Raw genomic sequence first — 17,635 nt, 5'->3', positions numbered from 1 at the left:
CTTAACTTTCTCTAATCTTTGCCCCTTAAATTTTGCATCGTGAACCGCAAACCCCTCCAAAGTTGCAGAAAACATTTAACGGAGGTAGTATTTGCATCCCAAAACTGTTGATCTACTGCAATTGTTCCCTTATGTAGTTCTAATAGATGTATCATATCAGACGAACATGTATGATGTTCCTTTGTTAGAGGTGATTGAACTGGAAAAAAAATATTCATGTTGCATTTGGTTTCAGAAATGAAAAAACTACAAGTTTCTTATGGATATGCAAAGAGTAAAGGAATTATTTGGATGTGAGAATAACGCTAAAGTAATTTAGGTGTCTAGATCGAGTTCGATGAGGTTGAGTCGAATCGAATTTATTACAATTTTGAGTTATACTTTAGAGGTATCAAAACAACACCGACCCAATTCGAAAAACATTTGATTCAGATTTCGATTTGCATGAACATAATAATTTAAAATAACACTCTATAACTATAAAAATTGACCAGACACAATCGCACAATGGACACCTCTAGCTATATTATACAAGTTGAATCTAAGTCTAATCTATACTTAGTATTTAAAAACACAAAGTAACTTGCAAATTTAAGTAAGAAAATTAAGTGTTTCAATTACATCAAAATAAAGTCGTAGTCTTTTCATAGCCTAAACTTAAAATAAAGTAATAGCAAAAAAAAAAAAAAAAAGTTGAGCTAATTACTCCACATTATATAAACATAGATATAAGGGTTCGTTTGGCATTGCTGTGATTTTCTATTTTTTGGTTTTTTGTTTTCTAAAAGTATATGATATGAGTCCTATAATGAATCAAAAATTATATAAACTTGTTAAAATTATGATAATTTTGAAAACTGACAACAGAAAAATGGTAATACCTTTTTCTTGTTTCATGTTTTTGTTTTAAAAAAAATAGGAAAACTCAAAACCAAAATTGATGTCAAACAAACCCTAAAGTACAATAAAACAATGCTGACTCATATAACACAAATAGTGTATGAAACGGGCCAGAAAGCTACAAATCGGTTAAGATCGAATAAGTTGGGTAAGTTGATAAACCTAACAAAAACATACGGAAAAAAAAAAAAAACGCACACGCACAGAAGTAGGTCTGCCTCTTTCCCTCTCAGTTTCCAATTGACGCCCACTCCACTTCCTCCATTGAAGCAGCTTCTGAGGTAAGATATTGTTTCCTCTACTAATTATCGAATTTCTATTCACAATCTAGGTTTTATCGTTAATTTGATTCTCACTTTACTCAATTTAAGGTTCTGCTAAACTCAATTATTGAACATTATTGTTTGTAATTACTAAACGAGAAGAAAATTATGAGCTTAATTTGATATTTGAATCAGATTTTCGGGATTGAACTATGAAATTGGAACTGAGCCTAATTTAATAATCGAATCGAATCAAATTTGCTAATGTGTTGCAGAACCCTTTAATTGTTAAGATCGAACTATGAAATTTTAAATTTATTATTTTAGATTTTCAATCCATATGTCTAGGTGCTGCAATAAGCACTTTTATTATGGTTAGTATTTCTAGTCAAGATTTTTATAATGGCTGATTCTGGGGTTTGTACTTTGTAGTAAAGTAGACTTGTAGTTTGTTTGCCTTAAAATGCATTTTAAGTATAAAATGTTTACCTTAAAGTTTCCTGCTGCTCTAAGAAGCAGTAATTTGCGAGTGGTTATATTCTACTCTGATTCGAGTTTTAGTGGAGAGACGGGGATGAAAACGAACAAAAATTACGTGGAGGGCCATAAGCGGACATGGCAGAAAGAGAGAACTAAGCATAGAGATATGAAAAACTAATTCGTATTTCCGGTGTTTGTTTAACTAAGAATAGCTTTGGTTTGCAGACCACAATTTCTTGGTGGCGGTATAAGGATGGTGAAGTCTCAATCTTCCGGAAACAGCTCATGACTTTAGGGTTGTACTCTTCCCGGTAAAGTACCCATCATCTTCTTCCTGCTCACCTTCATTTTCTCACCTCTCAATTCTTTCATCTCTCTTAATTCCAGACATTTTCTATGGTATAATTCAGCTTAGTAGGTTTTTTATTGGAATGTCTTTGCATTGATGGCTGATATTGAACCTATTAGTTCTGAATATGTAGTATATTATTTAGACTTTAATAGGCTCAATTTGGCTTTGTAGGTTATTTAGTTTGGTTTTTGACATCTTGTGCATTGATTGTTGATATTGGAGAGAGAGAGAGAGAGAGAGAGAGAGAGAGATGAGGATTGATTGGAAAAAACTTAACACTTTAATTCAAATTGATTGGAAAAAACTTAACACAACACTTTAATTCAAAACTATTTTATGTGAAAAGTCTTTATTATTATTAATATTATTATAATTTTTTTACCCTTCTTTTTATTCCTTCTCTCCGCCATCCCAATTTTTTATGACTTTTTTTCCCCCTCCCTTCACCCACTTTCAAATCTAATACTTCTATATTTTTTTTTTAAGATGATTAACATTCTTACAAAGGTAGTTGATGCAACACCACAGCATTTCTAATTTACCTTATTTAGTGACTTTAGTGAACCAATATTACAATTTTTCCCTTACTGAATACCTCATCAGTTAGCAGTCTTAGCACTTACAATCAATTAATTTAACTAGACTCATTTGGTTACCCAACTTATCAAATCAATCTTTTGACTTATATACCCACAACTAGGGGTGAGCATGACCGGGTAGGCAGGTAACTTGTCAAAATTTTGGAATAGGAACTAGAATCTGTTGCAAAAGGTTCCTCTAAATGGGAACTGAAACTTGTTCCTGAAAATGAGATGTGTACGCTTGTCTTATAGTAATATACAACAAATTTTTGCAAAATTATTTTAAAAAATTCTTGATGCTCACAAAGTCACAACTATTTCAAGTTCACAAGAACAATAAACCAATTGTAGATTTGTAGTTGTCTAGCAAATCTAATACAAGTACTCCCACTGTTCCTAAAAATTGACATGGTTTTGTTATTTATTTTTATTTCTTTGATTGTAATTATGGGGATAATAAGTTCGTTTTGTTGGTTCTGGTTCATCCTTATGTTTTGCTAAAGATCAATATTGATCATTTGGTTAATACGAAATAAGCCTAATGCTAAATGGATTGTATGAGGTCATGCGTTACATATTGGATCAAACAAAGAAAACCAAACCCATAGCATGGGTATGGGCTTGATGTTGGCCGGTCAAAGGGAGTGAGGATAGGGAGTGTACTTGCCTTAATTAGTATTATTTGATTATATAATTAGGGGTTTTGGGAAAATGAAAGATATACGTAATATTTTCCTAAAGGAAAAAAACTTACCATTTCATTCTCTCTCTTTCTTACATATTTTCTCCTTTCTCCATTGAAGAGGAGATTGATTTCCTCCGCCCAACTAGAATTGGTGTAGGTTTGATTCACACTTGTAGACTAGTTGTAGAGGGGCTTCAATTGCAGCTCTATGATCAATTGCTAAGTATATGCGTTCTTGATTTCTTCTAGGAGATTTAGAGCCACAATTAAAGCCTCTCTACGATTCGTCTATAAGTGTAAATCGGACCTCCACTAATGCTAGTTGTACGAGAAAAGTCAATCTTCTCATCAATGGAGAAAACAATCGGCTATGTGAGAGAGAGTGGGGAATGAAAATGTATGTTGTTTTCTTTTGGGAAAATGTTACATGTATCTTTCTTTTTCCCAAACCCCTAATTATATAATCACATTATACTCATTAGGAGTACACTCCCTTTCCTCAATCTTTCCTTTGGCTGGATCCATTTAGTTGATATTGGATTTATTCCGTATCATCCTAATGATCAAATATTGTTCTCTAGCAAGAGTGCAAGACATAATGACGACCTAATGAAACTAATCTATTACCTCCTATATTATATTTAATAATTGCACTAGTCAAGGATATAATTTCTCCAACCATTTTCACTACTAAAACACAACACTTTTGTCACCTAGACTTGTAGATTTTTGTGAGTATCTGTGTTGCAAATCTTGCAATGACACGAACTTGATGTGGGATTTGATCCTAGTCTTCCTACAATGCACCTCAAAGCTCAAAATAGGGAAACGCTAGATCTACAGATTTGAACAGAAATTCTTGATGATAAGTGTCAATATTGTGTCTTTTCGGAGTGAGGTGATTCCAGCAGGCCGTGGCAGAGTTAACATCTTAGCCAATTCTTTAGTGGTTGGAGAAGTGCATACCATGCATACCACAACAGGGAATATAAAGCATGTTGTGATGGAGGAGAATGAGAAAAAGAGAATGGTCGGATGTGTGGGGCTGAGGAAAGAGAAAAATATGTGGCAATGTAATCAAGTCTATAAGATACATTTCTCACATGACATTTAATTAAAAGTACTTTTTCCACTTTTATTTTCGTTTTTTTTTTTTTTCCCTTCTACTCTTATAGTACTTTTCATTTTTCTTATCTCTATAAAATTAAACAAAAAATATGTAAATTTTTTGAATTTTCCTACAAAAAAGTAAAAAACATAAAATAAAAAGATTAGATATTTAATTCCAGACTTTTGAAAAAAATTCTCAAAAATAAAATTTTATTTTTTATGGTATTGTCGTGTACTTGTGTCTCTGTACCTGTGTCCAAATTCTGGGCAGTGGGGTGATGGGGTTTGTCTGTTCGAATTACTCAAAAAGTAATATCTCTATTTTGCTTTACCCTTACTAACATGGGCAACGAAGCATTAAACTATTTTTTGTTGTTTGCGTAATCACCATGTCATTCCTATATTTTGCATCTGAGAAAATAGGAGGAAGGGTAAATCAAACAGCTGTACTTATTCTCTGTGAAGTATAATCTTGGGTTGGAAGAAGTATGTACTTTCCTAAAATCTTTTTAAAAAGTAAAAACTGTCCCTCCCCCATTTGGTGTTTTTATTTTTTATTTTTATTTGTTTGATTGTAATTTGTTGAATGTATGATCTTTCAGGTATTGCTTGAGAAATTTGATTAGCAGACTTCAATTCTCTCAAAGGTGAACATGTTTCTTTTCAATTTGGATAGTAAACCAATTCTAGTTCCATTTTTTTTATTGTCCTTTTTGATTGGGGTTTTTATTTATTTATTTTCCCGTTAACCGTTTTTCAGAATTCAATTTCTAGTGAAAATGATCCACATTTATCTTTGATTTCCTCTATCTATTGGCATATGGGTATCCTATTATCTTTATAAACTACCAATGTTTTTTAAGGTTATTAACATTTACTATTTGCAAGGCAATAGGAGAGAGTGTTGATGTGGTGAGTGGGTGTAAGTAAAAAGGTTGGTAAAGTAAGAGATTGAGTGTATGAAAAGGTGGTTGGGTGCAATAGAAATGTGGATAAAGTAGAAGAGTGAGTGAAAAGGTATCAATTTTGTGGAGCAAGAGGTGTAAGGTAGTAAATAGAGTTTTTCCAAAATGGAAAAAAGTGAAAGTGCTAAGAACCTTTAGAAACGAACAAAAACAGAAAATGCTGAGAACTTTAATAAACGGAGATTTATTTGTTTCAGTCGTCGAGCCAAGTGATATTATGTAGCATTATTTTTTCATTTTTGCATTAAACCCTGTACTTTGCATGGTGACCTTTGCTTTTATTTGGATCCATCTCACTGATTGCATCCCTCAAGTCAAAGAAGTTGGATGCATAATTAAGTCTACACATGTGCATTCTTTTGGCCTGTTGATTTTCTCATGTGCACTGGCATTGAATATCTGATTTTTTTGAGGTTCATGCACATTTGATAACATGACTATTCTATTTCACTTTCAGTTATGCATAATGTTTGTGTGGTTACAAACTTTGTATTAGATGTAATGACGTTTAAATGGTTTCTAGTTTTGTTTTTTTTTTTTTTTTTTTTTTTTTTCTCTGAAACAAAGCCCCAAAGGGCAACTAGCTTTCATTCATAGAAATATCATGATCCAACAGAGGTACAAGACTAGTTGGGAAATTCGACAGCCAGACATATCTGCCAACATCCCAAGGCCTACAATGTGCAAGTTCATTAGCAACCTTATTCCCATTTCTATGAACAAAACTCCAAGAAACAACATAAAAAAGACTAGTAACATGATAGATATCATCGAAAATTATATGAAGGGAGCTATTCCCTCTCTCCCGTGATGAAAGCGCATTAATCAAACCCTGGCAGTCACTCTCAATCTCAACACAATGAAAGCCATATTTTGCAGCAGCCTTGAGTCCCAGCAAGGTGGTGATATAGATCAAGAGTTTTTATTTAAAAAATTGTAGATCAAGATTTGTGCTTCTGATACTTTATCTGGGGATAATCATAATTCTGTAACTCTTCCATCTTTACCTTAGGTAGTTTATAATCCAAGTCATCTAACTTAAGATACCTATATCTGTGTTTCTACAATTTTTAACGAGCTTTCAGAATCTTGCATGTTTTCTAATTAATGGCAGTGAACAATCTGAACATTATTAAGTGTGAAGTCCTCTATTCTGCTGCTCGTGACTGTATAATATTGATCTGTTTCTTTATGTTGTGCATTTTGACTGTGGTTCTATCTACTTTGATATAGTGATATCTTTGATTCCCTTTGTTTGCAAATACACATCTTTGTTCTATGCATTTCAAACTTGAGCCCTCACTGGTTTCATGTGTACTGAAATTCCTTGACTTACACTATGAATTTATTGTTGTTATGTACATTCAAAAGAGTAAAAATAATCTTTCCTTGTGCTATTTTGAAGTAAGTTTCTTAACATGCCCTCAGAAAAAAATAATAATAAAAAATAACGAGAGAGAGTTCTGTAACATAGAATTTGAGAAAAAAAATTACGTCCTATTATGACCATAAGAAACAAATGACCCTTCTTGTAGGAGGGAGAATATTTAAGTTGTACAGCTTGTCAGTGCATATTGTTTATACAGGATATTTCATTGTCCCATATAATCTTACGATGACATACTATTTCACATTAAATAGTTTTGCCAAGTGGTCAATCTAGAATTGTTGTTGCTTTAGCAATTTTTCAGCTTGGACAGGTACATTAAATAGTTTTGTTGTAGGTTTATGGTGTTTAATTGATGTAGCTCATACGAGATAATAATAGCATTTCCCAAATCCATTAATATCTATTCCAGTGCCACTAAAGTTGTTCTTTTTTTATTTTACATTTTTTTTGAACAGTTTCTGCAAGACTTCTTCAAACATGGCTGAGGGTGGTAAAAGCTTTGTTCGGAGGGATCGTCTGCTTGATATTGAGTCAAAGGTCCACATGTGGTGGGACCAAAATAATGTATTTGTAGCTGAGCCTGGTGAGAAGCCTCCTGGAGATGGAGAGAAATTTTTTGGGAACTTCCCATTTCCATATATGAATGGATATTTGCATCTTGGACATGCATTTTCAATTTCCAAGGTAGAATTTGCTGCAGCTTACCACAGATTGAGAGGAGCCAATGTACTCTTTCCTTTTGGTTTCCACTGCACCGGCATGCCCATTAAGGCTGCAGCGGATAAACTTAAAAGAGAAATTCAATTGTTTGGAGATCCACCTGAGTTTCCTTCGGCAGTGGAGGAAGAAGTTAGCCAGCCATCAGAACAAGAGGATGCAAATGCAGGATCACAGCCATTCAGGGGTAAGAAGTCAAAGGTTGCAGCCAAAACTGGCACAAGTCTGTATCAGTGGGAGATCATGCGAAGTTTTGGCCTTTCCGATGAAGAGATTTCCAAGTTTCAGGATCCATATGAATGGCTGACCTATTTTCCGCCTTTGGCAGTTGAAGACCTTAAAGCTTTTGGCTTGGGTGTTGACTGGAGGCGCTCTTTTGTCACCACAGATATTAATCCATACTTTGATTCTTTTGTGAGGTGGCAAATGAGGAAGCTCAAAGCAGCTGGTAAGATTGTGAAAGATAAAAGATATGCTATCTTTTCTCCACTAGATGGACAACCATGTGCAGACCATGACAGGGCTTCTGGTGAAGGGGTCCAGCCCCAAGAATACACAATAATAAAGATGGAAGTTGTTCCACCGTTTCCTGCAAAATTGAGCGCTTTAGAGGGGAGGAAAGTATATCTGGCTGCTGCAACATTGAGGCCAGAGACCATGTATGGTCAAACAAATGCGTGGGTATTGCCTGAAGGTAAATATGGGGCCTTTGAAATTAATGAGACTGACGTTTATGTAGTCACAGAGAGGGCAGCTCTTAATCTTGCATATCAGAACTACTCAAGGGTCCTAGAGAAGCCAACATGCTTGGTAGAGCTTACTGGTCATGACTTGATTGGTTTGCCTTTGAAATCTCCGCTTGCTCAAAATGAGATCATTTACACACTTCCCATGCTAACTATCTTGACAGATAAAGGAACTGGGATAGTAACCAGTGTCCCTAGTGACGCCCCTGATGACTATATGGCCCTGCATGACTTAAAGGCAAAACCAGCTCTGCGGGCGAAATTTGGTGTAAAAGATGAATGGATACTTCCTTTTGAGATCATACCCATTATTGATATCCCTGAATTCGGTGATAAGCCGGCTGAGAAGGTCTGCACTGATTTGAAGATCAAGAGCCAAAACGAAAAGGACAAGCTCGCAGAAGCGAAGCGATTAACTTATTTGAAGGGTTTCACTGAAGGGACAATGCTTGTTGGTGAATTTGCTGGGGAGAAGGTCCAGGATGCCAAGCCAAAAGTCAGACGTAAGCTTTTAGAAGCAGGTGAAGCCATTATGTATAGTGAGCCTGAGAAAAAGGTCATGTCTAGATCAGGCGACGAATGTGTCGTGGCTTTGACAGACCAGTGGTACATCACATATGGTGAGCCTGAATGGAAGGAGCTAGCCAAGGAGTGCTTGGATAACATGAATTGCTACTCGGACGAGACACGTCATGGTTTTGAACACACCTTGAGTTGGCTAAATCAATGGGCCTGCTCAAGGTCATTTGGCCTTGGGACTCGTATCCCTTGGGACGAGCAGTACCTTGTAGAGTCCCTCTCTGATTCAACTATATACATGGCTTATTATACTGTTGTTCATTTTCTGCAAAATGGAGAAATGTATGGATCTAATACCAGTTTGATAAAGCCGGAACAAATGTCTGATGATGTCTGGGATTTCCTGTTTTGTGGTGGTCCGTATCCAGATTCATCAGATATTGATTCAAATGTGCTTAACTCAATGAAGCAGGAGTTTGAATATTGGTATCCTTTTGATCTTCGTGTGTCTGGCAAAGACCTTATTCAGAACCATCTGACATTTAGTATCTATAATCACACAGCACTAATGGACAAGCGCCACTGGCCTCGTGGGTTCAGATGCAATGGACACATTTTACTGAATGCTGAGAAGATGTCCAAGTCCACTGGGAACTTCAGGACTCTGCGCCAGGCCATCGAAGAGTTCTCCGCAGATGCCACACGTTTTGCTCTTGCTGATGCTGGTGATGGTGTTGATGATGCAAATTTTGTATTTGAAACTGCAAATGCAGCGATTTTGCGCCTCACAAAAGAGATCGCATGGATGGAAGAAATTCTTGCTGCTGATGAAGCTCTTAGATCGGGTGAGCCTTCTTCTTATGCTGACCGGGTGTTCGAAAATGAGATTAATCTTGCAATAAAGCTGACTGAGCAAAACTACCAGAACTATATGTTCCGAGATGCTCTTAAGACTGGGTTTTATGACTTGCAAGCTGCTAGGGATGAATATAGGTTCTCTTGTGGGGCTGGTGGCATGAACAGGGTTTTAGTGCAGCGTTTTATGGATATTCAGACACGACTTATTACCCCTATCTGCCCACATTATGGGGAGTATGTTTGGAGAGAACTTTTGAAGAAGGAAGGCTTTGTAATAAAAGCTGGCTGGCCTGTTGCCGAGGCACCTGATTTAGCCCTTAAGAGTGCCAACAAATATTTGCAGGATTCGATAGTGCTAATGAGAAAGCTCCTCCAGAAGCAAATTATGGGTTCAAAGAAGGGTGGCAAGAAAGGAGCCCCTGTTCAACAGCTTACAGAAGACAAGCAATTAACTGGTTTAATTTATGTAAACGAAACATATGATGGCTGGAAGGAAGAGTGCTTGAAAATACTTCAAAGCAAATTTGATTCAAGAACTTGCACCTTTGCTCCAGACAGTGAAATTATGGGGGCACTGCAGACGAGTGAGATTGGGAAGGCTTCCAATTTCAAGCAAATCCAGAAGCAATGCATGCCATTCTTGAGGTTCAAGAAGGATGAAACTCTTGCTCTAGGCCCCCAAGCCTTGGAGTTGAAGCTTCCTTTTGGTGAGATGAAGGTCCTTTCAGAGAATTTGAATTTGATTAAGAGGCAGCTTGCACTCGAGCAGGTGGAGATTCTGTCGTATCAAGATGAGGATGCTTGTGCCAAGGCTGGTCCTCTTACATCTGTTCTAAAACAAAATCCTCCATCTCCTGGTAATCCTACTGCCATTTTCTTGACAAACTTATGAAGCTGAATTTTCTGTGGTTTTTGTTTAGGCATTTTTGTTACGAATTTTGACTTTATCTGCTGTATTAAATTCTTGAAAGCACATTGTTTTATCTTGAGTTCTTATGAAGTTTAGTTTAGTTCCAGTGACCGAACTTGCCTTTATTCTTACATGGATTCTGAGTTGCCATATATGCTTTTGATTCTATCATGTATAGTTTACACCAGTTTTCATTTTTGTCAAGCATATGGTACATATTTACTTCAGCTGTCTTTCAACTTAGGTCATGGTGTAATTATAATCTCCGAGTGTGACAGCACATCTCAAGCTCAAGGTGCTGCAAGATTAATTAGGAAACATATTTATGAAATGCCGCAAAACTTATAAAAGCAAATTTAAATGTGTGAAAAACAAGCAGTTCTTTACTAAGATCCTAAGAGAAATAGTCCAACATTTGGCTTTAAAATCACAAGCTAAGATACGCCCACAATGCGAGCTCTATCAAGCTCGATTTTTTTTTTCTTCATAATATTATCTCCTTAATTCTAATTTAAAAAATATTAGCGGGTTTAAAAATTGTTGATAAAATATAATTAAAAAAAAAATGATGATGTATGTAGGCTAAATATAAAATTTGACTTTGCTAAAAACAAATTTTAAAAAAGAAAATATATATATTTTTTTACCAAGAGGTTTTTTTTTTTTTTTTTTTTTTTTTTTTTCTTTTTTTTTTTTTTTAAAGATGGTAGTTCTTCTAAATTTTTTTTCTAAAAAAAGAAAAGGCTGTAAAGGTATTTTGGGAAAGTGAAATTTATCACCCAAAACCCCCTTTCACTTTTTATATAGGATATATCCAGTGAGGAAGAGTTGCATTTGCTTCCTAATTATCTGAAGCAGACATCCTAGACTTGATTTCACACACCCTAAGGCAATGCTGAGAATCATTGCAGACTTGCTGTGAATTACGTCAGAGTTTCTTTAGGACGGTTAAAATGTCACACACAATAACCTTCTGATATATTGCATTTCTCTCTAGAAAAAGTCCTTCCTTCAGCTGTCATCTTTGCCGTATATATGATCTAGTTTTAGCTAGTGAATCTTCAATCTTGGTAAACAGAGAAAAATGGCCACATTATCTTAGTCGGGGTTTTAGATGATACAAAGTTCCCTCTTCTTGGTGGGTGGTAATCTGGTATACATGTCCTTTTGAATGCATACTAGTCTAATATCTTCTACACTGATATAACCTCTTTCGTAAGTGTTTAAGTTCCATTAATGCCGTAATTATCCCTGCATTTGTTGATAGGAAAACTTCTGATGCCTTTGTTTGCTCCTATATCTTTCATAAAAGTTACAGTAGTACAAATTCTGGTGCAATTTTAGGGGAATAGTTACAGTAGTACAAATTCTGGTGCAATCTAAAGGGCAAAGTTACCGTAGTACAAGTACCATATACCTCACTAGTACCCTCATAGGCAAGTTCTAAAGTGTCCCATACCTCGGCACTGGAGCATCCTGAGATCACGGTTTGTCTCACCCTCTCTAGTTGCTTATTGTAGAATGGAAATGGACATAGCCTTTGTGTTCTTCTCCAACAATTTTGTAGTCTTAGGAAATGTATTCGTTCTCTGGTTTGGGGATGATATTCCTTCTTAGGCCGCTTTTCCAATACTAAAGTACCATCTTTGACAATCAGCCAACATTTATAATCAATTCCAATGATGATGTTCTTACTTTTAAATCTTAGGGTAAATATATTTTCTATAGTTACAAAACTGCACAATAGAAAGTACCTAGTATATTATTTTGTTCCATAAATAAAACGAGGATAATATCTATCTTGAACTACCAGTAGTGTTTAGAATACTAGCTCACCTGTTTTTGGTATTGGCAATACTTAACTTCTTTATTCAAACACTTAACTTCTTTATTCAAACACTTCACCAATGTACTTATACAAAAAGACTCAGGGTATGTCTTTTCAGCTTGGTTTCAGTTCATTTCAGCTCCAATCAGTTCAGTTCAGTTCAATTCCTAATTTTCAGTTCAGTTCAATTCCTAATTTTCAGTTCATTAAATTTGAACAGGTCCTTAATTAAGAAAACCTTTATCCTAGTTATCTTCATGCATTCCATCAGAAGGGATGAAACATTTCATGGATGCTTTTATTTATTTATATTTTTTATTTTTTTCAAAAGATGATGATTTTTTTTTTCAATAATGTATAATCTATACGTAAATTGATTAACAAAATTAATTTTATTTTGTGAAAATACCCTAATCAAGGGGTAAAACTAACATCTAAGTATAATTCTTGTAAAAGATAATTAGATCTAGAGTAATTCAAATGTGTGATTTTTGTCATCATTTTCCTTGACTTTTTTTAAGGGTTATATATTTTTCATGATTGAACATACATTAATTATGTTAATATGATATCATAAGACCTTTTACCCTTAATTAGCAATTTAACATCCTATTAAATTATACTTCCCCCGTTTCTATTTAGTTGACGCGTTTGATTTAGGCACATATATTAAGGAGAGGAGAGAGAGTGAGAGAGAATGAAAAAGCAAGTGGGGTACCTTGTAAATGCAAGTAAAAAATTTACCCCAAAAGAAAACGTGTCAACTAAAAAAAAACTTCCTAAAAAGGAATACGTGTCAACTAAAAAAAACGGAGGTTGTATATGCAATTTTTCCCCCCTAATATATATGCAATTTTTTTTATTTAATTTTTTAAATTTTTATATATGATTTGAAATTAATATGACGCATATAAGTTGTTGCACGTTTACAAAGTGGTGGTATCAGATTGAAACTTGATTTCTTATTACTTTGCATTTGATTGTTGTTCGAGAATGATATATATATATATATATATATATATATATATATATATATAGGAGGGATCCGGTGAGAATAGGTCCATATGTGAGAATTCATACTTATATGAGAACTGATTTTAAATTTAGAACATGTGAGTAAAAATTTAGAACATGTGAATTAAAATTTAGAACATGCGAGTTAAAATTTAGAATATGTGACTCAAATTAAAATTTTGAACATATGAGTAATAATTTAGAACATTTGTGTGAGTAATATGTTTAGAACATCTGATTTAAGAATTAGAACAAGTGATTAAAAATTTATAAAATTTGTTTTATGAAATTTTAAACATATGAGTAAAATTTAGACATATGATTTAAGATTATGAACATGTGAATAAAAATTTAGAACAAACTGATATAGAATATAAAAAGTGTGAGTAAATAATTTAGAACATACGAGTAAAAAAATAGAACATACAATTTAAAATCTACAACATATAATTAAAAATCTTAAAACACACGTTTTAAAATTTAGAACATACAAATTAAAATTTTGGAACAAGTTATTTAAAATTTATGACATCGAACTTAACTAATTTATGGTTTAGAACATGTGAGTACTAAATTAGAACATTTGATTTAATTTAGAATACCTAAGGAAAAGTTTAGAACATCAGATTTAAAATTTAGAACATACGAGTAAAAATTTAGAACATAAAGAGTGTTCTCACATAAGAAAAATTCTCACATAAGAAAATTTCTCACGAGAGCCTTCCCCTATATATATATATATATATATATATATATATATATATATATATATATATATATATATATTTAACCATTGTGATCCCTCATAAATCTTTACCAACGAACTGATTAGAGGGCAAAAGATGATTAATTTTTTATAAACCCTAACACACAATGATTCTCTAAGGGGTAATGAATAACCAAACTAACAACCTACTCCACAATAGGGAGTCAGGCGAACATCTACAATATGTGTGTAGATTATTGAAATTAAAATTGAAAACTTAAAGAAAATATCTGAAGAAATTAGACTATTTTGAACTTAAACAATCAAGGAATATTAAAACCATAGAATAGAGTAGAATGAGGAGAGGAGAGGAGAGCGACTCCAACTTTGTGTTTAGAAATGTATTTCTATTTTTTACTTGATGTTTAGAGGTGTCATATGAGCCATACACACCAACCGTGGGCTTCTGAACCTCATACACTTTGGATTTGAGGTACTTCCTCCGTTTTTTTTTTTTTTACTTGCAACACTTTTCTAAAAAGGAAATGTCACAATACTTGCAACACACTATAAAAGGAAAGTTACTTTAGGGAAAAACTATACTATTTCCCTTATTTAAAGCACTTGGCCCACTAAATTACACTCCTAACAACCACTCATCCTATTTTAAAGTTTATTATATCATGTAAACCCCATCTTTCTTAATTACCGCGCTAAAGGGTGTGTTGCATCTTAAAGAAAACGGATGAAGTATATGTTTAGAAATTGAAATTTTCTAAAACATATATTAGGAACGGATTTATTTAGGGCATGTTCATATTTACTGAACTGATCGGAGCTGAACTGAACTGATTGAAGCTGAAATGAATATTTTACAAGAGAGGGAAATTAGGAGTTGAACTGGACTGAACTGATTGGAGCTGAACTGAACTGAACTGAACTAATTAGAACTGAACTAAAGTTAAATAAATTTGAATGGACCCTTATTCCAAACCCATACATCATGTCTATAAAAATGTGAACCAAGCACTCCTTAGTTATTTATGAAAAATTATTATCAAATTTAAGATGTCATATACTGTATATTTGTTTCCATATCAACAATTGTAATTACGAATTTATCATTAACTATGTCGACCTATTGTTTGGAAAGTCCAGAATCTATAAAATTCTCTATTGATTTTTTTTAAAAAAAAAAAAAAATATTAATATTGGGTTATGTTTGATATGGAGTATATAATACTCCATCTGTCCCATAATATATTTCTTATTTGTGTTTTTTCGCGGTATTTAAGAAATAAGAGGAGAAAGTAAATAAAATACATTAATAAGAGTGAAAAGTACAGTCATAAAAAAAGTTAGAGAGAGAAAGTGAAAAAAAGTATAAGATATGTGCAAAATTCGAGGGTAAATTAGGAAGTAAAATGAATAAAGTTACAAAAAGTGGGAGTATAATGGTCTTTACATATTATCCAAAAATAGAAACAGGAACAACATTTTGGTTCCCCAAAATAGGAAAATATGAACTATATTATGGGACGAAGGGAGTATGATCTTTAAGGGGCTAGCACCTCTTTCTCAAAAAAAAAAAAAAAAAAAAAAAAAAAAATATATATATATATATATATATATATATATATATAGGAAGGATACCGTCACCTCATCTCTTGACTTATATAATACAAATATAATCTCAATCAGCAACGATGTGCCCAATTGACACACACCAAGTATTCCCTGACCAAATGAGTAACCCGTCATCAACTAAGTTACCCGTGCCCGACTTAGTAACCTCTGATAGAGTGAGTAACTCCTGACCAACTTAATAACCCATGACCGAGTGAGTAACCTCTGATCGATCGAGTAACCCCTAACTGACCAAGTAACCCTACCCTTAAACGACTTAGTAACCCCTAACCAAGTGAATAACCCCCTATAGCACTAACACAATAACCCCCATAATGATTGACCACACGGTATCACCAACTACATATATAAAAGTTTGTGAATCTCAATTACTTTAGCTTAATCATCATATTATACGTAAAAAGCGGCATATGATGTCTAAGGAGGTTTGTCAAAGATGTCAAGTTCTTATTGATGAATGCTTTTGATAATGTGACAATTAATTGTAACAAGAGGGAATTATATATATTCGAGGGAATTAGCATTAAGTATTTAAGTGTGCAGATTGACCAAATACTTAAACTACTAGAAATTCATCCCAACTTCAATTCTATTTAGTGGAATATATCAAGACTTGGGCATCATTAACATGCCACTTGGAATTATAGCGCCGTCAGTTGGATTAATCATAATTAAATTAGACCCTTAATTATGAAAGGGATAGTTAAACAAATCAAGTACTTTATATGGTCCTAAAAGAGACATAAACTAATTCTGAAAGGGACGGTCTTTAATTTATTCCCTCAATTAAATCTATTTTACAAATTGACACCAAACAAAACTAACTTCTAATTGTATATATATACCAACAAAAACAAAATCGTAAAAAGTTAAATTACGAGAAATTAATTAATTAATTAATAAAATCACATCATTCAAAACATAATAAATTAAAAGTATGGTCAATGAAATCAATAATTTAATTAAGTTTGGTTGCTCCAATTTTAAGATGCATGCCTACAAAGTTGTTGGTTTAACTAGTTAACTTCTCGATGCCCCAAATTGGTGGAGTGTCTTTATTTTGTAGGACGCGAGTACAAATCTTAAAGGTTACAAATATACTTGACTAATTTTTTTTTTTTTTTTGAGAGACTTGACTAATTATTTTAGTTTACTAATTAAATTGACCATCTTTCCTACGGCGCTTAAGATTAGGACTTTAGCACGTTTGATGCACTTGTATGAGACACATTGTAATGGAGAATACTTGGCAACCAAATGGGTGAAGTGGAACAATGATACTTCGTCCTTAATAATAGGGATTTTGTAATAGTTGGCATAGATTGGATTCATATATAATATTACTTGTGGCAAAAGTAAAGTGGTTACATTATTGTTTTACTTCTTAAAAAATGGATTAGTAGATTGATAATCTATTTTTTTTTTTTTTTCATTTGTCTAATCAATCATTTAGCGAGTCATTTTAATTTGTGTATAAGAGAATTATAAGGTAACAAATCTCTCAAAGTTGTATATTTTGACTGGGTTTGATAATAGTAGATAGTTGGGAACTAATAGTTGGTTGCATTGGTAGGCTTGACTACCCATTTATGTTTAGTTTTGACTACCTTGCTGTATTTAAAATTTGTTGTGTTTGGGTACATCAATTATCCAGTAACTTGTACATGGTTTGTTAATTGAGGATGTGAAATGACAAAATAAATATTAGCATATGTACCAGTATACGACAATTGAGTTAGCTAGTAGAATTACTGTAAGTTTTAATAACCTTAGACAAAGTTGTCATTTAGGTTAAATTTCACAGCCAATTGACCTAAAAAGCTCTTTGTTTTTTTTTTTTTTTTTTTTTAGAATTTATAAATTAAAGGAAAAAATTAGAAAAAATAATCACAAATTTCGTCAATTTTGGTGAAATAATCCCAACTTTCGTTTATTCTGGAATAACCCGAACTTTAGGGGGTCTT

At 33.5% G+C, this 17,635-nt stretch overlaps 1 protein-coding gene across 3 annotated transcripts; it reads left to right on the top strand.

Moving 5' to 3' along the window:
- The first annotated feature begins 1,106 nt into the window (after positions 1-1,106).
- On the top strand, positions 1,107-10,586 carry LOC145632063 (leucine--tRNA ligase, cytoplasmic-like). Of its 3 annotated transcripts, none has more exons than XM_081684332.1 (4): positions 1,107-1,181; positions 1,869-1,954; positions 4,974-5,018; positions 7,182-10,586. In XM_081684332.1, exons 2-4 carry the CDS (start codon positions 1,929-1,931, stop codon positions 10,456-10,458), a joined length of 3,348 nt encoding a protein of 1,115 aa, XP_081540458.1. In that variant the 5' UTR covers positions 1,107-1,181; positions 1,869-1,928; the 3' UTR covers positions 10,459-10,586. The 3 variants fall into 3 exon arrangements, with proteins under 3 accessions (XP_081540458.1, XP_081540460.1, XP_081540459.1); XM_081684333.1 differs by having other exon boundaries at positions 1,166-1,181; positions 1,869-1,939; XM_081684334.1 differs by lacking the exon at positions 1,869-1,954 and having other exon boundaries at positions 1,110-1,181.
- The last annotated feature ends 7,049 nt before the right edge of the window (positions 10,587-17,635 follow it).

The sequence above is a fragment of the Chenopodium album genome, chromosome 5, assembly GCF_948465745.1.
Source record: "Chenopodium album chromosome 5, dcCheAlbu1.1, whole genome shotgun sequence".
In the NCBI taxonomy this organism is placed as follows: domain Eukaryota; kingdom Viridiplantae; phylum Streptophyta; class Magnoliopsida; order Caryophyllales; family Amaranthaceae; genus Chenopodium; species Chenopodium album.
Note: the sequence above shows the minus strand (reverse complement) of the source record. Positions and strands in the feature narration are given on the sequence as shown.